Here is a 24,155-nt window from a genome sequence, read left to right as displayed (position 1 = left end):
TAACCGCAAAATGCATATGCATGAGAATCTTTTCCAAAATTCCAAGTATGTAATGATACATAATGAAAATTATGGAACTACTTTTTCAATCAAACCTTCATTAACGAGAAAAAGTTAGGGTACATTTTTTTCGAGAAAAGGAGCATCAGGGCTCGCAATTTCATTTTCATGAAACTGATAAAGGTAAGGTACATGGACCACGAAATAACTATATATCAACTATGTGATATAAATATATGATCAAACATACTATCCTAATATGTTCGATCATTGGTCATTTATTTTTTCAGGGAAAACACACAACGTGGAATAATCAGACATTATTTCTCTCGAAGCATTGATGAAGTTTGCTCTGAGCTGTTGCAAGAATTAATTGCTCTGAGCGGTCTTCTGCTCCTTGAGGTATGCTTCAAATTTCTCAGCAGTTGCAGCCAGAGGTCCGGTGCTGACCATAGCTTCAAGATGGGGGTGGGTTGCCTCATCTATCTCGTACACAATTGTCGATCTTACCAAAGAAGAACTGGGTCCTTTGGCGATGATCTCGAACCTGACCATGTAATAGAGGAACCCGAGCTTCAGAATGTCTCCCTCGATCGTCTGTGCTTCCTTGATGTAGTTCTCATTGTCAACCTTGATGAATTTCTCCTTGTATGTCTCCAGGCCAGGGATCCCTAGGAAAAGCAGCAAACAGTTACTTTGCCCATTGATGTCGTCAGGCAGGATTCAACTAAGAGGTGGTTTCAGGATGTCTCTCTCACCTGGAGCAAATGTGAGCTGCAAGATGGTGCCGACATCGCCGTCGCCGCTCACGAGCTCTATCTTGGAGAGCACCTGCGGGAGAAGTTCGGGCAGCAGCTCCGCCGCACGGAGCGTGCCGTAGAGTCCCCATAGCTCGGCGGCGGGCGCATCGGCCTCGTACTCGTGAACCTTGTTCCTCCTCATCCCCATGGACTTGTGGACTGTGTGTGACAAGGGAAGTGTCTGTCAACCAACAAGAACAAGCTGAAGCAGTTGAGTGTGTGTGTGTGTGACTGTGCGTACAACTACTGATCGACTGTATATATAGGCAGGTCAAGGGTATGATAATAACCCGGCACGGTTTCTCTCTAAGTCTTCGCTCGGAATCTCGAAGGTGGAGATGCTACGGCGACGACGAGGCGGACGCTTTTGGCTGGAGTTATCCTGGCATTGTTTTGCCACGAGTAAAGTATTGGGTGGTTTCCCTTCAACTTCAAAGGCCTGAACTTCAAGGCTTGAAGGCCAATAAAGTATTTGCGTGTTTTGCAGGCCTGAAGTGTACTATATTATGCATTTCGGCCTGCCTGGACCAGTGGACAAAGCGATTCTCCTGCAAGCCCTTTTCTTTTTATTATTTTTGGAGAATTGATTCCCCTATAAGCACTTGGTTCTTGCTAACATGTCTGATTGCGTCGATAATTTGTTTACTGCTGCTTTGTTATCATGGAAGCCAATCATTTGTACGTCACTGTGATCCTCATGTGCTGGCCGGCTGCCGTTTAGGTGATTTAATTAATTAGCCTGTGAAAACCAGTCTCAGCCACAGTACCATAATATGCTGTGTAGGCTGGACTCGCAGTATAAAAATGCGAAAAACATTTGGTTGATTCGCCGCGGCGATCTGGGGCGTTCTTTCTCATTGATTCTTGAAAGATTTGAACCAAGGGTAAGGCGGTATAGTGTTTGAGGCACTGCCCTTAATTGGTCCATCACGAATGCCTGGCGCCGAAAGCAAATTCCCTTGCCTACTCTACTCCGTTCCTGATAAGTGATAACATATACTCCCTCCGTTTTAAAATATAAGACCTTTTAGAGATTCCACTAGAAGACTACATACGGAGCAAAATAAGTGAATATATATTTTAAAATATGTTTATATACATCCGTATGTGGTTCATAGTGCAATCTCTAAAAAGTCTTATATTTAGGAACGGAAGGCGTATATGGTAGCAGCATGATCTCCATGGTCTTAAAATTGAGCATCTCCCAGAGGCAAGAGGTGCCATGCCCTCCAAGGCCGCAGAGGTAACATGGTGCGCCGCGGCCGGTGAGGAAGATAGCGCCAGCGGCCACGGACCACTAGGAGAGGATCCTTGCTGCGCCCTATATTGCTATGTTTTTCTGTTTTTTGTTTGGAGGGATTTATCCCTGATTTCTTTACGTGAAATCATATACATCATGTTCTTACGAAAACAATTCTGGAAATCATCCGTTTCAACACTGGGACCATGTGTACGAGGATCTCCTTTTGGGGAGATCAAAGTTTCATTTCACCTACAATTAGTACATGAACAATATGTAAAATTACGTGAACATTCTTTTCAAAGACACAAACAGTTTTGAAAACTACTCCCTTAGTTTCTAAATATAAGTCTTTTTAGATATTTCAATATGGGGCCTTACTATGTAGGGGCGCCGCATCCGTGCGCTCCAGTGCGGCGGCTGCTACTAACCCGTTACACGCGTTTATTAATAGAAAAATGACCCGCTAAATACTCTAGCGTCAGCATAAAAGTAGTACTCGTGACTGCTATGTCTGATTTTTCGTTATAAATTATAATGGCTGAAAGTAGTACTCATGCATGCATGCAGAAGAGAAAAACCGTAAAGTGCATGCATACAAGTGATGGCAGACTCGCACTAGAATGCATGCATTCAAAGCACCGCAAAAGGCAAAAAAGAAATAACACTATTCGTCATATGGACCAGCTCTACTTGACATATTGTCCAATTTAAAAAATATTTAATTGCCAAATTACAAGTAATTAGTGGTCAGTTATTATGTAATTAGCTCCCTGGTTACAAGTACTTAATTGACATACTAAACATACTTAGTCACCACATTACAATTACTTAGTTGTCCAATTACAGAAGGTGATTGCCGGCCTTATAGGTACTTAGTTGTCGTATTACCGATGCTTAATCACCAGAATATAAGTACTTAATTGCTAAAAAAATACTTAGTTGTCAGATTATACATATTTAGTTGTCAGATTTGTATGAACTTATTTGCCAGATATACAAAGTACTTAGTTGCTAAGAAAGTTAACTTGCCACATTACAGGTACTCGGTTTTCAAACTTAAAATAACTTAGTTGCCAGATTAAATGTACTTATTTCTAATAATAAAAATGATTTTAGTTGCCAGTTATTTTTTTACGAGGGCATATAGTTGTCGGATCATAAGCACTTGTTGCCAAATTTTATAAAAATAATATTTTGTCTGTCAATTCCAAAATACTTGTTGTAGATTTAAACCTTTTTACTCCCCTGGACTGAAAGTCGTTTAGTACACTAACGCAACACTCCCAGCCCCAGCACATGGTTGATTGTACTGTTGCATGTAACACACTGTCACATCTACTATAACAGTAAAATATAGTGGTGTTGACTATATGACACCCTGTAGCATTTGGGCTAGGAGCGCATGATGATAGGTGCAGAGGAAAGTGATTCTGTTATAACTAGTCGTGCATGCGGGCTGACAAAAAAAGTACAACTCTGTTATTTTCTATATTATGCAAGTGGACGCGCGAGTAGCAAGCCAAGAATTAGGCTGGTGGGAATCGCAGCACGCCGCCGCATGAGAAGGACGAGCTGCGCACGCCTCCCGTTAGATTTTTCCTTCAATATGAACCACATACAGATGTATATAGATGTATTTTAGAGTGTAGATACATTTATTTTACTCTATATATTAGAATATCTACACTTATTTAAATTTCATGAACAATTTTCAGAATAAACTAATATTTTCTAAAAGTACATATTTTTTATTTCAAATCGAAGAATATATTTTGTAATACAAGAATATATTTACTTATTTTATTATTTAAACAAATTTTATTTTTTATCAAAAAAATTACTAGGACCTGAATATCTGGCGTATGGCAGCTAGGGGCGCAGGGGTGAGTGAATAATTCGTTCAGTGGGAGAAGCACCCCCAACGAATGTTTTTGACGAATAGGCGTTTTCCAGGGCTCCAAGGCCAATAACCATTTACTGAATAGAACCCTTAAAATGTTTTAAAATGATTTTAAGTATATAAGAATTTCATAAAATTTTCCATCTCATTTTATTAATCGTCTTCAAAATAAAAATGCCGTGATATGTAGTTTGTTTGTCATCATAACATAAAATCACACAAAGAAATTTGGCATAATCCAAATTATAAAATTGTTATGCCATTAAAAATAAATTACCATGGTATAGAGAAAACATTGCCATGCTAAGAAAGGTACCAAATTAGAAATTTCATACAAATACAATAAACATCTTTTAAGTGAAAATAAAATATTTGTCATGTTAAAAGTTCTTAATTGTCGTGTAATCATCGAAAAAAAATCACGGGATGTATTTTAGGTGTAAAATAAGTTGTCATGGTATATTTAAAAAAACAAATACTTGCCATGGTAAGTTCAATAAAAATGTTGTGGTATCTACAGCACAATTGTCATGGTGTTTAAATAAATTTGTCATGGTAGCCATAAGTAAAGTGCCATGGTCAATACAAACAAATTTGCCATGGTCAATAAAATAAAATTTCCATGAGAACAATTATTGAAATGTAGTATGAAACTTAAAGTTGCCATGGCAAAACATCAGAAAGTTTACCATGACTAGTTTATAGCTAATAAAACAAGTAAATTTTCCATGCAATAAGCATACATCGAATACAAATTAAGATTCCTGGGAAAGTTTATCTTTGATAAGTGTTGTATTAATTATTGAAATGCAATACAAAACTTAAGGTGGCTTGGCAAAAAGATCTTATTTTTTTATTGTAACTATATAGATGTAGACTACTTGTCACGATGTTACTATAACATAGCATGCAATTGTTCGTAAAACTTGCCATGGTAGCAACAAGTAAACAATGCCACAGTCAATACAATAAATTTTCTTTGGTCAAAGCAATAAATTTTCCATGACAAAAAGTATTTTAAAAATGCAGTATAAAAACCTAAAAGTGCCCATGGCAAAAATATATATAAGAAATACCATGGCTAGTTTGTACATAAAGCAAATAAATTTTCCATCTAATGAACGTAATACAATTACATCTTTGCCATGTGTTTTTTAGAACATTTTCTGTAATTTTCTATAACTAACATTTTAACACATGGCAAAAACTTTGACAAAGTTTCAATAGAAAATGGCAGAAAATATCTAAACTTTCCATGTTTTTCGGAAAATAATATTTTCTGAATTTTGAAAAGGTTATTTTTAAAATTTCTATGCCATTATATAAAAAATGAAATAATTTTGAGAAGCAGTTTAACTTAAATTACCATGTACCAATGATAACAAATATTTTCAGAAAAATTGTCATGTCTGTAGGTACACATGGCAAAACTTGTAGGTAAGCATTAACATCTTGATTGGCTCTAAGGATTTGACATCACACTCCACTCAAGCAAATCAGCACACTGAACATTTTTTCAGACATATATGAAACATCAAATTTTCCATGTTACTAATATTTTCCATGTTTTTTAGAATATTTTCTATTAATTTTTCCATGGGCAAGTACTGACAATTTCAGGAATCTGCCATGTTTTTGGTACTTTATAGAATCACATATAGAACAATTTCCGACATTTAATAGATAGTGTTACCGTCAAGAATCATGACCAGTTTCAGTGTAGCTATGTTTGGTTTGGGTCCAAATTAATTGGTGTCGCGGTACAGTGAAGAAGTCCAAATCATTCATCCCATAACGAACACATGATCCAGGGTAGAGGATACAATCATTAGAAGTTTCCTCAAGATGGCTTCATCGGCGGCGGTGGCAAGGCTCAAGGCCATGAGCGCTCCTGCTCCGCCACACTCACCCATAGAAGCTGAGCAACGATTTGACTCTGGGGCTCAGATGAGCCTGTGCATAAACAGTAATGTAATTTAAGGTACAAAAAAGTTCGAAATTTCAAGAAAAAAATATTGTGATGCAAGATGCTCCTATGTATGAACTCAGTAAATATGTTTTGTGAAGTTTGGACATTCGAATAACTCGTGGCAAAAAAGATAAATTTCAGATGTCCGAGAAACTTTTGAAGATCACACTGTTTATCTCTGATTTTGTCTTTTTTGCTGCGAGCTCCTCAAATGTTCAAACTTCACAAAAAATACACGGAGTTCACGCAGATGAGCATTTTCCCCGATATTTTTTTAAAAAAATTATAAACTTTTTTGTATCATCAATTATGTTACTGTTCACTGGGCTCATCTGAGCTCGGGGTGTGGGTTGCCCTTAGAGCCCTCAGCCAACGTGCCTGCCTCAAGGCCGCTTGTCCCTTGCATAACACCGTGCCTGTGAGCAATAAATCATGACGATCGTAGCGGCCAAGAAACGAAACGAGCACGTGTGTACCGTGGACCCTGGCATCAAAATCATTATGCAGGGAGTATTTTTTGTAAAGGTCATTCCTACCTCCTCAGGTTACGACAAACAGCGTATTACATGTGCGTCATTTGTAGCAATTTGGAAGATTTTTTTTTCATAAATCTGTTTATTTTGAATCTTTTATTTCTTAAACTCTGCGTCCCAATCTTAAACTGTTTTTGCCATTGGATTCATCGTGTGAAGATCTTCAAAACTAAATACCATGTTAGTAGGTTTCGACGATTTTTTTCATAAAAAACAAAAAATCCGAACCGGGAGAACAATTCTTTCTTCGTTTCTGAAGAGGCACAATTGTTCCTCTCGCGGAAGGAATTATGTGCCTCCACGAGAAGTGAATCAGTGCCTCTCACGAAAAAAATGCTTTTTTTTCGAGAGACACGACCAAAGTTGTCAGAATCGCGATTCTAAATCAGATCGGAGCTCCGTTGGTAAGATAATGAGTCATAGAATTATAACTACCAGGATTGTAGAAACTTAAATTCTATCAGCAAAATCGTAGAATCGGAGGGGATAGTTTGTGAAGACTTGAGTCGCGATTCTAATAACTTTGGAAACGACTGTTTCTCTCGCCGAAACAAATCCATGCCTCCATGAGATGTAAATTTATGCCTCTCATCGAAGAAAAAAAGTATTGTGGCTCTCCCGAAAAAATGCATTTTTTCCTGAGAGGCACAATTATGTCTCTCGCGGAAGCAAATTCATGCTTCCACGAAAAATAAATCTATGCCTCTCATGGAAAGAGTAAAACACGTTTTTTTCTTTTACGAAATGCACGATGACGTCTTCTCGCGGAAGCAAATCCGTGACTCCATGAGAAGTTAATTTGTGCCTCAAGGAAAAAAGAAAACACATTTTTTCCTTTTACGAAATGCACGACAAAGTCCGCTCCGGAAGCAAATCCAAGTTAATTTGTGCCTCTCATGGAAAGAAGAAAACTCATTTTTTTTCTTTTACGAAAGGCACGACCATGTCTTTCGCGGAATTAAATCTGCACCTCCATAAAAAGTAAATTTGTGCCTCTCATAGAGGAAGCAAATCCCTATCTCTGTGAGAAGCAATTCCGTGCCTTCACGAGAAGTAAACCTGTGTCTCTCACGAAAGAATTTTTTTTTTCCGTTAAAAAATATTAATACAGGGGAAACCGAAAAGTCATAAAAAGGAAAAAATCATCTAAAAGCTAAAAACACGTATAAAAAATAAAAATAAAAAACTAAATTAGAAGAAAATGCCCAGAGCATGGCACATCGCGGAGGCCGAAAGCGCAAAGCGGCATGCTCTTAGACCACAAAAAAAACCTTTGTGGAGGCTATTGAAGGAGTTCTCGTTGATTATTTTTTAGAAACTCTAGTTGATTAGTTGCTCTCCCTTGGCATTTTTTCGATGGTAGGCTTTTGTTTTGCTGGGTTTTATTTTGCTATCTCATGTACGCACATGGGCTGGGCCTGAGGGGAGATTCACGTTGCGTTACACCAGCCAACGGGACACAGGGGGTGAGAATGGAGTAATTAATTAGGATGTGAGTAGGCCTTAGTTGACTTAGACTTAACCAAGTCTCAGTCAAATGATATAGTATGTAAAAGAAAAAAGAAAAAAATGAAAAGAAATTGTTTACACAAATCTTCATGTAAGATCAAGTATGGACTAAGACGTAACAAATTCTTAGTCGACTAAGACTTAGCAAAACTGAATTAATCATGTGCTTAGCCGATCTACTTAATCGCCATTAAAGTGGAGACATAGCCAGCTCAAAAGAAAGTGGAGACATATTCGTTGGGTTTCTAGCCCCCCGCCCCCCTTGGAATCATCCTTGGCAACGGGGGCGCGTGCTTTTGCATCAACGGAGGATGCAGCTCGCGTTGATGGGTGGTCGCCGACAGGGAGGGTGTTGACAGTGAGCTTGTCGTGCCGTGCTGCAGACGGTTGTGTGGACGGCGGATAGAGGAAAAGCTTCTATGAATTGAAGAGGAAAAGAACATCTAGTGGACATAACCGAAGGGGTGAGGACTTGCATTCAAGTTACATAACTGTATGTACTTCCTTCGTTTCAAAATTCTTGTCTTAGGTTTGTCTAGAAATAGATGTATCAAAATACTAAAGCGTAACTAGATACATTCATATGTAGACAAATATTCCCTCCGTTCCTAAATATAAGACCTTTTAGAGATTGTACTATAAACTACATACGGATGTACATAGACATATTTTAAAGTATAGATTCACTCATTTTGCTTCGTATGTAGTCTCCTAGTGAAATCTCTAAAAGGTCTTATATTTTGAAACGGAGGGAGTAGAAGACAAAAAAATTAAGATGGAGGGAGTATATGCTAGTCAAACTGTGTTAAAAAAGTTTCATGCCTAAACTCAACCCCCACCGCACAAGTCAACAAACAAACGAGATATTACAACATATGCTGTGTCTTCCTCCGGTATACGCTGTCGGCATGGCCGTCGGGTCTCAGCTTCCTCTGTTCGCACGAGGCTCGATCGTCTCACGCACTTCTGCCATGTGGAGCTGGTCGTAGAAGACGAGAGAGGGTTGGCTCAGGTTGAGCGGTCATAAGGTATTACAGATTTTCGACACCAATGAACAGACGACCATGTCAGATAACTAGTAGACGCCACCACGTCCAAGTACGCGCGCACGGCTCGGCTACTCAGCTGCCTCAAACATCCTCTTCTAGTGGATCAGGTGGCGGTCTGAACCTGAACGCGCGCTAAGGCAACGTGGTTTTCCACGGGAAGAAATGGCTGGTGAGCCACGATCCGGACTCCCGACTCCCGACTCTGAAATATAGTCATGACTCATGAGCACTCAGATTCAGACGCAACACAGGAGCTACCAAGAGCCACGGTGCCGTACGTCCATACTCCAGAAACATATATAGGTCATGTTTCATCGAACGCATGCCTAACTTTTGGCACCGGTTTTCCACGAGTATTTTAGTTGGGCTCTTCACCGAATTCACGACCCAAATCATCTGGCGAAACCTCAACCAAGCCGCCAGCAGGATTAGTTAAGAAAATAGTGCTATAGTATAGTAGTAGGATGATGATCGTAGTCTTGCATCGAGAGACCAAAACATGGACGTAATTTGGAACATTATTCAGCAGTGAGATCACTGTGTCGATCAGCACTCCAAGGAAGGAACCGAGGAAGGTTCTCCTTGGAGATAGCCCCGGCCCGGCTACCTACGTCCCCCAAAATTAAGGATGTAGCTAGCGTGCTTAACCCGATCCTGAATTACAGGTGCTACACTACATAGAGCGATCTCATAACGAATTTTCTATACAGCAGCCTGCCACTTGTTGAGAGTGATCGCTTTTATTCCTGTTGCCTGCCTCGAGACATGCAGGGCATGCAGGATATATCTGATCTTACGTGGCCAGATCTGAGGACAACTGCCCTCTTTGACTTGTATCGATCGTAGTACGTACACACGCCTTTTGTTTACAGTATCCGACACACACAAACTGTTTAACACTAGTGGTCACGACAGCAGAATGGAAGGAAAATTCGTAGCTTCCGCGGCACCTCTCGCGCGTGCCCTGTCAATCTGTCATGGAGTACGACCACCGAATGGCTGTGCCCTCTACCCGTCTATATATACCTGACCAAGGGAAGACACGAACATAGCTTGTGAGTTCTCCTGATTTGGACAACATATCCATCACAACGATCAGAGCAACTAGGCAACTAGCTAGGAGAGCTTGTGTTGTATCGAGGAAACCGATCTGATGGGGAGGTCGCCGTGCTGCTGCCACGACGCCAGCGTGAAGAAAGGGCCGTGGACGGAGGAGGAGGACAAGGCGCTGGTGGAGTACATCCAGAAGCGCGGTGGGAACGTCGGTAGCTGGCGCGGCCTGCCCAAGGCCGCCGGGCTGAACCGCTGCGGCAAGAGCTGCCGCCTCCGCTGGACCAACTACCTCCGCCCCGACATCAAGCGCGGCAACTTCTCCGACGAGGAGGAGCGCCTCATCATCTCCCTCCACGCCGGCCTCGGCAACAAGTACGTACCCTGTCCACGTCCAAAATATAACTACTCCACGCACCACCACCACCACTCGCGCAACAGCTTAGCCGCCATGACTCTTCTGTTGCCTTTGAGATACAGTAATTGTGTTAGTCTTGAAGTTACACTGACATGCATGGATAAATTTTTCTTGGGCATTAGGTGGTCGACGATCGCGACGCACCTGGAGGGCCGGACGGACAACGAGATCAAGAACTACTGGAACACGCACATCCGGAAGAAGCTCATGCGCATGGGCGTCGACCCCGTCACGCACCAGCAGCTGCCACCCGACCAGACCAGCCACCACCTCAACGGCACCGCCGCCGCTCTCCTCCCGGAGGCGCTCCATTGGGCGGCAGCTGCCGCGAGCCTCGGAAGCCTGGACACCGGCGCCCTCATGCAGGCGCTGCTTCTGCAGCAGCTCCTTCAGGTTATCGGCTCCAACAACGACACCACTGGCCTCATCAACAACCTAGCTGCCGCAAAAGCAATGCAGAACTCAAGCGGTGGTATCGTTCCGAACATCCTGCTCCAGGACCAGATTAACTACCTACAGCCGGGTTACCTCTGCAACACCCCCAATTTTCCAGAGCAGCATGTGATGCAGCAGAAGATGACCAATGACACGTCTCCGGGAATGAGCTCCTTCACTGCAGCTGAAATGGCTGATCAGCTCTGCAACACTGCAGCTTCATTTGCATCGCATGATGTTGCACCCGCGGGTGACTGGTCACCCGCGCGGGAGTTCGCTGGCTTGCTGGAGCCTATGATGGACCTGCCCGATCTATGCTCTCTGGAGAGTGATTCTTTCTGGAAGGACATACTGGATGACAGCTACCGTTTGTAGGTTCCTCTTTCAGGCTGAAACAAATCTGTTGTGTATGAAAGTTTTGTACAGTGTTAGATCCATCGTAGAGGTTTAGATGAGATGATAAAACACACATTGATTTGCTTGTGTTCATTGCGCTTCTTCCAATAGATTTTCAGTGAAGTTGAAGGTGGTCAGTTACTGATTTAATGTGACCCGTGCTCCTTAACAGTTAAGATGTTGCCACTAGGATGATAGACAACTGAAACACCTTGTCGCAATGACCGTGGTGTTTATTAGATAGAATTTGGTTACGGTTGAACTTAACAATGGATACTTCAATGGAATGTTATACTGGTTTACACAGCCCATGTTAGCTAATACACAAATGAACCTAAGGTGTCGTCAAAACCTGAGTAGATTTCGTTTTAAAAAAAATCAAGCAACCGGCAGGGACAGTACCTTTTCATAAGAAGAAAATGAGGATGTATGTAGATATGTGACAATTTTTTTGAAGAGAACTAGCCGAAACCACCCTATGTTTTTTTTGCGGGAGTGAACCCTATGATTTCAATAATGTATTTGCCTTCCTTACAATTTCTTGTAAATACGTTTGTACCGAATGGTTTTAAGCGGTGATTTAGATTAAATAGCTATTGTAAATACCATTGCCACCTTTTGCAAAGACTTATTTCTGGATTTAAATTGGTTCATAATGGTTTTTTCCTGCCGTAATTTCCTAAAAACAGTTCCACTAAGAACCATATATTTTCTACGAACTTAATTGACGATTTTGAAGTCTTTAGCGCAATATCATATATTTTCTACCTACTTAACTGTCGATTTTGAAGCCTTTAGCCCTTAGCGCATCTGGTTGAACATGCACTAAATCTTTTTGGAAACATAATAATTAATTAATTGTGCTAAATCCATTCACTCAAAAATAATGTGCTAAATCCATTGTAGTGACTTTACAAAAAAAATTAAAAATCCTTCAGTTGCTTTGCCACAAATATAGATTCATTTTGTTAAATTATTTGCACCCTAGCGGAAAAAGTTGATCTACAAAAACAATTAATGAACATCAACATATGTTAAAGTCCTAGTCGATGTAATAGGAAAGCTCAAGATATTAATTAAGGGTGGTCTAATGATCTATTAGACTTGCATTTTATGGACGTAAGACCATCCAATAGATTATAGATACATTGTCCTGTTTCTCTCTGTTACCTTATTAGTTGGGCTAGGAAGTTGTTTGTGTAGTGTTGAAAGTTGAGGGAGCTTGGACATCAAAAGAAATGTGATGGAGCTAGCTCAAGCACCTTGAGATCGGCCCACGGCCTTCTAGAGCCGAGACAGATGTCTGCACGAAGGGTTTTACCTCCAATCATGTAACATCGTCGATTAAATCTAATGACTAGATGTGCTACGCATAAAGAAATGATGACTTGGCGCTCTAGCTGATCGACCCCTGCAAGAGCAGCGAAAGGGTCGTTTATAGTTAGCAGTTGGGTAGGTTAAAGGCTTGCCCGATGTTTGAAGCCATTGACTTGTGCCAACAACAAAACAAGGAAACAGCCGATTAATCTGTGAGTGATCAATGATCATCGTTGGTTTATTCTGACCATAGACCTCCAGGCCTTGTTCGGTTGACAGGGATTTAAGAGTGGTTTGACACAGATTGAGATGGATATAATCTTCTACAAGTCAAAATCCATTTCAATCCCTTCAATCCTTTTGAGAAGAGGTGTAACCGAACAAGGCTTTAAGGATATCATTTGTGTCATTTCAATGGATAATGAGTGGTAGGATTTTTTAAGTAGAAGGTAAAAAGAACTCTCTTGACATTCGCTGCTCGTGCCAAGCTAGTCAGCCGAAAAAGGATTTTCCTCGCGCTTTGTATTACAAAGCAAACAACCGATACAACCAACGATAGGTGCTGGGATAGAAGCAGCACAGTCACACAAAAAAGGGAAAAGACAAAAGAAATAAATGCCGACAACGGCGGATCGACAAAAACGAAGAAGCTTCGCGACCATTGCGCCCACCAAAGAACTCCCACCAAGCTCCAAGGCTCTGAAGCACCGGTACCAATCAACACCTTCAAGAAGGACCGCGACGATGACGACGCTGCTGTCAAGGGTTTTCCTCGGTATATGACGAGGCGAGAAGAAGAATAGCCCCCGACGCCCTTCAGGAAGGTCTGACGGTACCCACAGGCGCCACCGCATCGGTGTCGGCCAGGCCGATAGGGGTTTCCCCCGATCCTGACATTCATCTCGGATGCGTCGGAGCGTGCCACCAAACCTCGCGCCAAGCTAGTTGAGGATATTGTTTCCTTTGAGTAATTTCTGCTGAGAGTATCGTTGTTGATTCACTTGGTAACTCCTAACAACATCGATGCTGATTTTCTGCTTACCCATGACGAAAGCATTAAGCACATATTCCCTTTGTTTTTAAATATTTATAGTTAAGAAAAACTAGTCTGATTTTTTTCAACTACAAATATTTAGAGACAAAGGAGTATATACGAGCTGCTAAATGCCTGTGAACGTGCGCGGGTAACAGTGGGTGAAGCTAACCCTGCCTCGATGAACCAGTCATCAGGCCGGGCAAACAAACAGTAGCTAGCCCTTATGGATCAGTTGGTGCACAAAGGGAAACGTATTTGACTGCCGTTTGTCCAGTGAGATCGGCATGCACCCTGAGAAAACGCACGTCGCCCTACGTGAAGGGTGAAGCGACAAGATATCTCAGTTACTACGTCCGCATGCACGCCGCGTTTACCGAAGCGACGACGCCGACGTGCCAACCAAACCACTATGCAGCAGCTAGGCTACATCTTTGGACATTTTTTTATGGTAAAAAATTTCAGACATAAAAATAGCCAAAATCTTTGGACATTTACGTTGTGTACCGGCTACCGGACGTAGTCTCGATCGGTGGCTCCCTTGCACGGGGAAATGTTATGCGTGCCATGCATTTTCCATGTGAAAAAGATCATCGGTGAAGACTTGTGCTCGACGAAGACTGATGATGTGCTTTTGATTTTTAACCCTGGAGGATCTGGCAGCCGCTACCGGCCGGAGATAAACACGGGCAGTGTTTGGGGATATATAAGACAAGCAGTGCTAACAGTCGAAGACGCTCTTCTTCTTCCAAGAACACCTCGGCTTCTACTTGTGCTTAGACTTTCTGCGTGGTCAAATACGAGATAAGAACGGTCAAAAAGAAAAAAGGATGTGGCTAGATCTCAGTCTTATTCCTTAAACTCCTCAAGCCAGGGAGATGAAGAATTTTTGAACTATTGGCTTGAGTAATTGTGTTGTCAATTTTTTTTTTCCAAAGCTATGACTACAAGAGTCTCTCCTCTTTGTGACAGCAAGCTCATATCTACAAACCAAATTGCTTTTAGCAAAGGGAGATTCTCCTTGAAGGTGTTGTGATGGCTCATGAGTCCTGAAGTTATTCATGAGGTCCATAGATCTAGTTCGGGGGGATTGATTTTGAAATTAAATTATGAAAAAGCTTATGATAGAGTCAATTGGGACTTTCTCAAAGAGATGCTCCTTTCTAATGGTTTTGCGGAAAAATGGATTGGCTTGGTGTTTAGGACATTGTACGAGACCTTTCAGGTCAGGATTAATGATACTAATGGGCCATTTTTTATTGTGTGTGTGTGTGTGTTGGGGGGGGGGGGGGGGAGGAGGTCTCAAGCAAGGTGATCCTCACTCACCACTGCTTTTTAACTTAATGGCTGATGTGTTTACCAAAATGTTGTCTAAGGCTGCTGGTCATGGTCTGATTGTTGGTCTGCTTTCTCATGTTATTTCTGGAGGTGTGATTAGTTTACAATATGCTGATGACAACATTTTGTTCCTTCAAGATTTTTAAGCCTTTAGCGCAATATCATTTATTTTCTACCAATTTAATTGGAGATTTTGAAGCCTTTAGCCCTTAGAGCATCTGGTTGGACAACCGCTAAATTTGTTTGGACACTTAATTAATAATTAGCTGTGCTAAATCCATTCACTAAAAAAACATTATATTAAATCCATTGTAGTGATTTTACACAAAGATAAAACACGTTTCAGCATGTTGCTTTGCCACAAATATTAGATTCCTTTTGTTAAAATATTTGCACCTTAGTGGAAAAATGATCTACAAAAACAATTAATGGACAGGAACATATGTAGAGGACGACATTTAGACAATTTTACAGTCCAATCGATGTTACAGGAAAGCTCGAGATATTAATTAAGAAGGACCTAATGATTTGATAGACTTGCATTTTATGGACGTAACACCATCCCGCAGATGCATTGTCCTGTTTCTGTCTGATACCTTATTAATTAGATGGGGTAGGAAGTTATTTGTGCAGTGTTGAAAGGTGATGGAGCTTGGACTTGGACTTCGAATGTAATGTGATGGAGCTAGCTCAATCACCTTGAGACCGACGCGCGGCCTTCTAGAGCCGAGACGGAAGTCTACACGAAGGGTTTTACCTCCGATCATGGAATAGTATCGATTAAATCTAGTGACTAGCTAGATGTGGCAAGCATAAAGAAGTGATGACTTAGGGCCTGTTTGGAGGCCCTCCGCTCCGCAACTTCACTCCCAAAGTTGATGAAGCAACGGTTAAAAATCACGGAGCGGAAAAAGAATGTCCCACGGATTCTTAGATTTCATGAAGCTGGAGTATCGCAGAATAACTCCTTATCGATGACTTGGCGCTCTAGCTGATCGATCCCCTAAGAGCAGCGAAAGGGTCGTTTATAGTTAGCAGTTAGGTAGGTTAAAGGCTTTCCCGGTGTTTGAAGCCATTGACTTGTGCCAACAAAATAAGGAAACTAACGAAGGATCGAGGTGAGTGATCAATGATCAACGTTAGGTTATTCTGATCTTGGACCTTTAGGGAAGTCCTTTGCGTCATTTCAATGGATAATGACTAGTAGCATTTTTTAAGTAGAAGGTAAAACGAACTCTGTTGACATTTCTGCTCGTGCCAAGCCAAGCTACTAGTTGAGGATGTTGTTTCATTTGTGTTCTTGGAGCTGAATAAGAAGCGGAGTGGCACAATTGGACTCGGTACACGTTTTTTTAGCGTGAATATGAGCGGACTCACACGATTCTGAGCCGCTTGTCATATTGAGTAATTCTGGCCAACGAAGTAAAAGGTGAATCTAAACCAACCATCAGGAAACCACATACGAACTGCTAAATGCTTGTGAACGTGGGCAATTGAGGAAGATTCTACGCGAAGCTAACCCTGCCTCGCTGAACCAATCATCAGGCCGGGCAAACAAACAGGAGCAAGCTAGCTGATGGATCAGTTGGTGCACAAAGGGAAACGTATTTGACTGCCGTTTGTCCAGAGGGATCGGCATGCATGCACCCTGAGGAAACGCAGGCCGCCCTAAGTGAAGCGACGAGAGAGTATTTCATCAGTTACGTCCGCAAGCACGCCGCGTTTACCGAAGCCTCGACGCCGACGTGCCAACCAAACCACTATGCAGCAGCTAGGCTACATCTTTGGCCATTTTTTTATGGTAACATTTTTCAGTCATAAAAATAGCCAAAACCTTTGGATATTTACGATGTGTACCGGCTGCCGGAGGTAGTCTCGATCGGTGGCTCCCTTGCACAGGGAAATGTCATGCGTGCGATGCATTTTCCATGTGAAAAAGGTCACCGGCGAAGACCTATGCTCGACGAAGACTCTGATGGTGTGCGTTTGTTTTTTAACCTGTAGGATCTTGCAGCCGCTACCTGCCGGAGAGAAACGCCGGCAGTGTTTGGGGATATATAAGACAAGCAATGCTGACAGTCGAAGGCGCTCTTCTTCTTCCAAGTTCCAAGAACACCTCGGCTTTTGCTTGTGCTTAGACTTTCTGCGTGGTCAAATACGAGATAAGAACGGTCAAAAAGAAAAAGGATGTGGCTAGATCTCAGTCGATTGAGAGTTAATCAAGTCTTAGTCAAATAATATAGTTCCTTCGTCTCATAATATAAGAACGTTTTTAATTAAATTAATATTTAAAACATTTTTATATTATGGAACAAAGAGAGTAGTATATAAGAAAAAAAACTAAAGAAAGAATTATATGAATCTTCATGCAAGATTAGATGAATATAGCATTCAAGTCAATTGAGACTTAGCAAAACTGGACGGAAAAGGTACACAACCAGGACCCCGTATGCATACGGCCCGCCCCTCTTCCATATCCACCAGAAGAAAAAGGGAATGTGTAAAAATATGATGTGTCATTGGTTCTTTAAAAAAAAAAATTCCTTGATTCTTAACTGATTTAACATAATGTTTATTTTTTTTGCGGGAAAACTCATTTTTTTTCTTCTTTCATTATATTTGCAAAAACTAGCACACCTTAATAAGGATAAGTCGTATAGAACATGATGCATGACCATTGAAGAAAACATAGGAAAACTCAACTTGTTAGTCTTAACCATGATATAGAACTTGGACATTCATTTAAGCTCTTCAAATTTGAAAGCATGTGAGTATCGAGCCTACCACGTTGAACCAGTCAATATGTTTGTCGATACTAGAAATTTGTATGTTACGTATTCATATTAGTGTGTGATCATGGTTCAAACTATATATAAGATCTGTATGTAAAATGTACTTTTCAATATTATTATACATCAGCTTTTTCTGCCTCAAATAGATGAGCACATGTAGTTATTTTGTAAAGGAGTACATTATTTCCCTTCATTGGGTTTTGTATTTGCAAAATTCTAAATTTTAAAAAAGCATTGTTGGATTCATAAAGGTAAGAGTTTAGTTAAGGTTAGAAAGACCTAGTGGTTGTGCCTTATTAAAGTAATGGCATTCACTGGTCTAACATACCTGGTATCTTTTTCTTTTCGATGATTTTTTGCCTATTAACATCATTGCTAAGTCTTGGATTTTTTAAAATATTTTGCGTAGATATCTTACATTATTGTATTATAACTTGTTTTCAAACATTATTTTGCTAGATAATAATTAGGGTATGACACATGACGTATATTTTGTTGGATAGTTCTAAGATAAATATTTCTATTTATAAATAATAAAACCTCATCGAGAGTATTTATTTGTTTTCCATAGGGTTATGAGTTTCCCTATTTCGAATTAAAGGGCCAAAAAATAAACCATAAATCTGTTGATCTCGTAGTACATCACAAATTCATAATTTATACCTCATATAGAAGGAGATGATGTTCTTCTGGAAGCGTGACCACGAGAAGAAGGAGGGAGTGAAGGTGGATGAGGCAGGGCCTTCATCGGTGGTGAAGGTGGAGTTCGACAACAAGGGTCTCGGCATTGACAGAGACACCATTGAGTGTGAGAGTGGTGGTAGCAAGAGTGACGAGTCCGACGATGAGATGTTGGGACAACCTGTAGGGTGTACGTAGGAGTCGATCGTAGTAGTGTTTAGGGTGATATACTAGTTTGGATGTCCATTGGATCCGCCCTCGTTAGGACCCAGATGGGGCCCGCAGGGCACAGATCTGGGTCGGGGACGTGCCGTCGGCCACCCCGCACCACCACGTCGCCCTGCCGCCAAGGAGTAGCGGCACCACCTCACCCGCCGTCAGCCACCGTCGTCGGGTCACCGGACCGCACCCACCACCGCCGTCCCCTGCCCCAGGAAGGAGGAATGCGCTCGGGGGGAAGGAGGGCCCACCGTCGCCGACGCCACCCAGACCAGTGCCGGGGGCGCCCGTCGGCGACGACCGGGGGGGGGAGGGGGAGGGAGACGGGGGAGGAGGACGCCTGCAGGAGAGGAGCTCGAGTGCCGCCCCGGCCACCTCCCGGGGAGGCGGCACGAGGGCGGATCCAGGAAGGGGAGGAGGGGGACGGGGGCGGGGAAGCTTGACCGGTGGACGGGAGGAGGACGGAACCCTAGCGATCGCCTGTCGCGGGAGCAGAGCCCGGCTATCTCTCAGAAGGTCACCGAAACCTAGCGCCAACCTCCTGCTCCTCCCAACTCCCTCCCCCTCCCAACCCTAGCCGCCCCACTCCCTCTCCCTCCCTTCCTCGCTGTCGCGTGAGGCGGCCGCTGGACAAGCCTGGGGCGCCAAGGATCGTGGCGGCGGGGCCTTGGCTGCCGTGCCTCTGCGTGGGGAATTCTGGATCTGGAGTGGCGGCTCCATGGACGAGGCACGACAAGCTAGCAGCTGTGCGGGTGGTGGATCTAGCGTTCGGGCCACGCGGGCGGCGGGATCCAGTGCTCGTTGGCGGCCGGCGACGGTTTCTGCGGTGGTCGGTGTGCGCGATCTGGCGCATCCCCTCCTCCCATGTTCGGCGTGCGGGCTAGCCTGGTCGGGCCACACTTCCTTGGGTCGCCGGTTCTGTACAGGAGGCGCTTCTGGTGACGGGGATCTAGTTCGGACGAAATCTAGCCGGCCATGGCCGGCCGCGTCGACGGTGACGCCTGAGGACGCCGTTCCTCTCCTTGGAGGCGTCGGTATGGACTGATCCCCTCACCTCCCCTTCCCCTAGGTCTACCGGGCGAAAGCCCTAACTTTGTTGGGCGGCGGCGGCGCTCACAACGTTGTTTCCTTCTTGAAGGCGTCGTTTTGGGAACCTTGGGCTAGGTGGCGCTTGTGTGGTGGGCGACGGTGGTGGTGCGGTCCTATGCTAGCATGGATCTACGTCCGCTGCTTGGAGATGGACTCGCGTAGGTGGAGGTCGTCGTTTGGCGTCATGGTGGCGTCGATGGCGGAGGCACCTGTCAAGGCTGATACCTCAATCGGCTCTGAAAATGAACCGGTGGAAGATGATGGCGGCGACACATGTGAGTGCGTCAGACCGGTTTGTGCCTCTGACCCGGTATATGGCTCGGTCGGGGCCTCCGGCTTTAGATGTTAGGCTTAGGTGAGAGGTCTGGGTATTTGGCTTACCTTGCACCCCTTCATCATATGGATAAGAGTAGCGAAAAATGTTATCAAGATGGCGGATTCAGACATATTATTGTATTACTTTGTAAGGTCCTCGGAAATAATCAATAAAATGGTCGTATGCATCTCCGAGATGCAAAGACCGGGGGTCATCCTTTTTTTCTAAAATAAAATAAAATAGTAAGATGCCACTTTAGGGCAGTTGTTCAAGACGCGGAGTTTGGCGTGTCCTAAAAAGCATTCTTTTTGTTCCCTATATTTTACTCCAAGCAATTTTTACAACATATGTGAGATGTGTGTCCTTCCATGATATACAGTTTCGACATGACTATCTGCCTCACCTTCCCCTGGCCATTTGCCGCACGCACAACCCGTTGCTGCTCTCCGCTGATGTACGTTCTCGTGGCTAACCATGGCGACGTGGAGCCGGCGGTCGTCAATCAATGAACAAAGACGACCATGGCAGATGACTATATGCCGCCATGGTCCGGTATGTGTGCACGGCTCAGCTGCTCAACCCGGCAAAATCGACAAATTTGATCCCTCTGTCTAAAAAAAATCACAAACTGAACTACGTTCAAAAATATTTTGTCCGGATGACCCTTTTGTGTGGCGTCCGACGCTAAGGCGTCACACTACACTGTGTGACGCTTTAGACGTAGGCGCTACACTTCCGGCCATGCTGGCACCGCAGACTCCACCTTCAACAGTGTGACGCCTAAACTTTAGGCGTTGCACTTGCAGTCCAGTCCAGCAAAGATGGCAGCAGCACCTTTGCAAAAGATCGTGGAGCCGCTTGTTCTTTGCCCAATCTACAGGCATAGAGCTCATGTGATATGAAAAAGAAAGAAGGGTCGTGGTATGTATGCCCTGCTGCCTTCTCAGTCCCGGCTCTCTAGGCTGCATAGAAAACAGCTGCATCTTGGAAACTAGCATGATGCCGTCGGTTCGAGCTGCCCCGCGTCGCCGTCGCCATGGCCAGGTCGGCCGTGAACTTTCCATCGGCCAGCTCGTCCCGTCCTCCCCGTCTGGTCCCGAAGCTCCGCTGCACCTCGCCAGTGCCGTTTTCGCCGAGAATGTGAGACGAGGTCGATGTCCCCGTTGTCCCCGTCATCCCCGTCGGCTCGGGCAGGTGGGAGATGCAAGCGCCCGCGTCGTCGTCGACAGCATCCTCGGCCTATGTCAAGCGTGTCCTCCAGCCCCCTCTATGAGCGTCGTATCCCTCTCACCCTCTCTCTGCCGATTGCCGATCAACATCGCTAGCTCTACCCTCTGCTTGCTGCCATGGCGCGTAGCTGCAAGATCAGGCGCATAGATGCACGCGCCAAGGACACACGCGCATCGCCCCGAGCAGCGCCGCACACTCTCACCCGCGTCGCCCCGTGCATCGCCCCGTGTCTCATGGCTCATCGTGGCCGCGCCGTCAAGAGAGAAAGAGAGAGAGTTAGTTTTTGCTACACCATCGCTCATGGATGAGAAAGAGCATGCATGCATGCAGAGGATGGATCAACAAGTCATTTCTGCACGGTGTCATCGAACATCTCCTACGGCTTTGGCGACGCGACGCATGCAGAGGCAGCCGGTGGTGACTGCACGGCGAGAGGTGTCCGGAACAATCAAGCCCATCCTGGCCCGTGCATGGCTCTGCGTCATGGGCGGATCGCAAGGGAGCAGGGCATGCGTCGAACCTCATGTACTGCACACGCGAGTTCGGGCGCCAGCGTGGGTGTGGCGCCTAAGCGCTAGGCATCACACTTCCGTAAGTGCAACGCCTGAGGCTTAGGCGTCACCCTGTTGAAGGTGGGGTCTGCGATGCCAGCGTGGCAGGAAGTGTGACGTCTATGTCTAAGACGTCAAACAGTGTAATATGATATCTATGTGTCCGACGCCACACAAAAGGATCATTCAGGTGAAATCTTTTCGAAGTAGTCCGGTTTGTGATTTTTTTGAATCGAGGGATCAAATTTGTCGATTTTGCCACTCAACCCAGCTAGTTGCCAGGCGGGCAGATACAGGCTCTCATTCACGGGCTCTTCTAGCGGATCCGCCAATCCCCTAACCATGGCAGTGTGGAGCCAGGCGGGCAGATGGATGCTCTCATTCATTCACGAGAATTTCTAGTGGATCAGGTGGCGGTCTGAACGGGAAGGCAACGTGTGGTTTTCCATGGGAATAAATGGCCGGTGAACCATGGTCTCAAGTCCCGTGGAAGAACGCTCGTCAAATGGTCATGAGCACACAGATTCAGAAGCACCCTCTATGACTCTTTGTAACCGGATTTGACATCTTGTAAACGTTGCTCCATTCTTAATGAATCAATACGTAACCGGATTTGACATCTTGTATATTACGTAAAGCTCTCGTGTGTTCCAGAAAAGAAAAAAAAGAGATTCAGAAGCACCAGTGGAGCTACAAGCGCCACGGTGCCGTACGTTTGCTCGATAAACATCCGTCATGTTTCATCCAACGCAGGCCTGACTAACCATTGGGAGCGGTTATTTCATGGGTATTTTCTAATGGGATTCTTCACCAATTCACGACCCAAGTCATCTGCCAAAATCTCAATCATGCCGCCACTATGATTAGTTAAGAAATACTCCCTTCGTTTTTAAATATAAGTCTTTTTAGAGGTTCCACTAGAAAACTACATACGGATGTATGTAGACATATTTTAAAGTATAGATTCACTCATTTTGTTCTGTATGTAGTCCCCTAATGAAATCTCTAAAATAACTTATATTTAAGAACGGAGGGAGTACTACCGTATACAGTTGTAGTATAAGAATTGCAGTCTTGGATTTTTAATTTTATTTTGCGACAAAGTTTTGCATTATTCGGCAGGGAGATCACTGTGTCCATCAGCACTCAGAGGAAGGAACCGGGAAAGGTTCCTCCTTGAAGGAAAGTCCCGGGCTGGTTACCTCATTCGTGCGTGGCACTAGCCCTAGCTACGCGTACTTTCACCAGATCCTGAATTAGGTGCAAGCTACACTACACAGACTGACCTCATAACACATTTTCTATGCTGCAGCATGCCACTTGTTGATGAGGATCACCTTAGAGCATATACAACCGGAACTTGTAAATTCGATTCCTCAAACGTTTTCACACACGACCAGTTAATGACCGGATGTGTCTATTTTAAACCCTTATTTTTTTCGTCTGCGCAGCCGCACCTCTCATATTTTTTTCTCATATGTCTGGTCCCTTGCACGTGATTGGTGAAGAAGAAAAGAGGAAGAGAAAATAATGAATAAAGAAAGAGAAAAGGTGGTCCGGGATGGGGTCATGTCCTACATGGCGGATTGACCGGACGTGCCCGGACACGTGTGTGAGCCCTCATATCGTCCTCATATTTGAGAGGGATATGAAGAATGTCGGTCAGTCCATGCGTTTGAGATGGGTATGAAGGGTCTGACTGAATTGTTTTCTGTGACCTGTCAGTGATCGGGCAACCGGTTGCCCGAACGTTTGAGGCGGGTTTCAGTGGTCCGGATGTAGATGCTCTTAGAGCATCTCAAGCATACCTCATATATCGTCGATCCTCAAAAGTCGTTTACAATTCGCGAAAAAGCGGTTTTATGGGTCGGCGTGGGCGACGGCCGAGCAGACCCCACAAACTGGACCCGTAAAAAAGGATATTTCAATATTGAAATATTGAAATATCCTTTTTTACGGGTCCAGTTTGTGGGGTCTGTTCGGCCGTCGCCCGCCGTCGACCCATAAATCAGTAATGTGCATTTCAATTTCGAGCATGAAAACATTTTTTTTTTTTGCTCCTTTATTTTCTTCAAATGTATTTAATACATAATAATTCATCAAATCTTTGCTAAAATAGCAAGATTAAAGAAAACAAGAATCACAATTAACCATTTTAGAAGATATCCAACTTTCATAATTGCTCTCATTAGTTGGACCAACATCTTCTCCATGCATTCATTGTTGATCTACAGATTCTTGATCTTACATTCTTCATTCTTCGGCTTTGATTCTAAAGAATTAGACG

At 43.8% G+C, this 24,155-nt stretch overlaps 2 protein-coding genes across 2 annotated transcripts; one reads left to right on the top strand and one right to left on the bottom strand.

The window, feature by feature from the left end:
- Positions 1 to 81: 81 nt before the first annotated feature.
- Positions 82 to 1,047, bottom strand: LOC123430860 (norbelladine synthase-like). Its single transcript, XM_045114696.1, has 2 exons — positions 759 to 1,047; positions 82 to 671 (listed from the first exon to the last, which is right to left on the bottom strand). Exons 1-2 carry the CDS (start codon positions 946 to 948, stop codon positions 370 to 372), a joined length of 492 nt encoding a protein of 163 aa, XP_044970631.1. The 5' UTR covers positions 949 to 1,047; the 3' UTR covers positions 82 to 369.
- Positions 1,048 to 10,051: 9,004 nt separating this feature from the next.
- LOC123430859 (transcription factor MYB41-like) lies at positions 10,052 to 11,417 on the top strand. The gene is made up of 2 exons (XM_045114694.1): positions 10,052 to 10,428; positions 10,594 to 11,417. Exons 1-2 carry the CDS (start codon positions 10,157 to 10,159, stop codon positions 11,279 to 11,281), a joined length of 960 nt encoding a protein of 319 aa, XP_044970629.1. The 5' UTR covers positions 10,052 to 10,156; the 3' UTR covers positions 11,282 to 11,417.
- Positions 11,418 to 24,155: the final 12,738 nt, after the last annotated feature.

Source organism: Hordeum vulgare, chromosome 2H, assembly GCF_904849725.1.
Source record: "Hordeum vulgare subsp. vulgare chromosome 2H, MorexV3_pseudomolecules_assembly, whole genome shotgun sequence".
Taxonomy (NCBI): Eukaryota; Viridiplantae; Streptophyta; class Magnoliopsida; order Poales; family Poaceae; genus Hordeum; species Hordeum vulgare.
Note: the sequence above shows the minus strand (reverse complement) of the source record. Positions and strands in the feature narration are given on the sequence as shown.

Coding starts and splice junctions, on each gene's coding strand:
- LOC123430859 (XM_045114694.1), top strand. CDS start 10,157: ATGGGGAGGTCGCCGTGCTGCTGCCACGACGCCAGCGTGAAGAAAGGG. Junction 10,429..10,593: donor CACGCCGGCCTCGGCAACAA/GTACGTACCCTG, acceptor CTTGGGCATTAG/GTGGTCGACGATCGCGACGC.
- LOC123430860 (XM_045114696.1), bottom strand. CDS start 948: ATGGGGATGAGGAGGAACAAGGTTCACGAGTACGAGGCCGATGCGCCC. Junction 672..758: donor GCAGCTCACATTTGCTCCAG/GTGAGAGAGACA, acceptor TGCTTTTCCTAG/GGATCCCTGGCCTGGAGACA.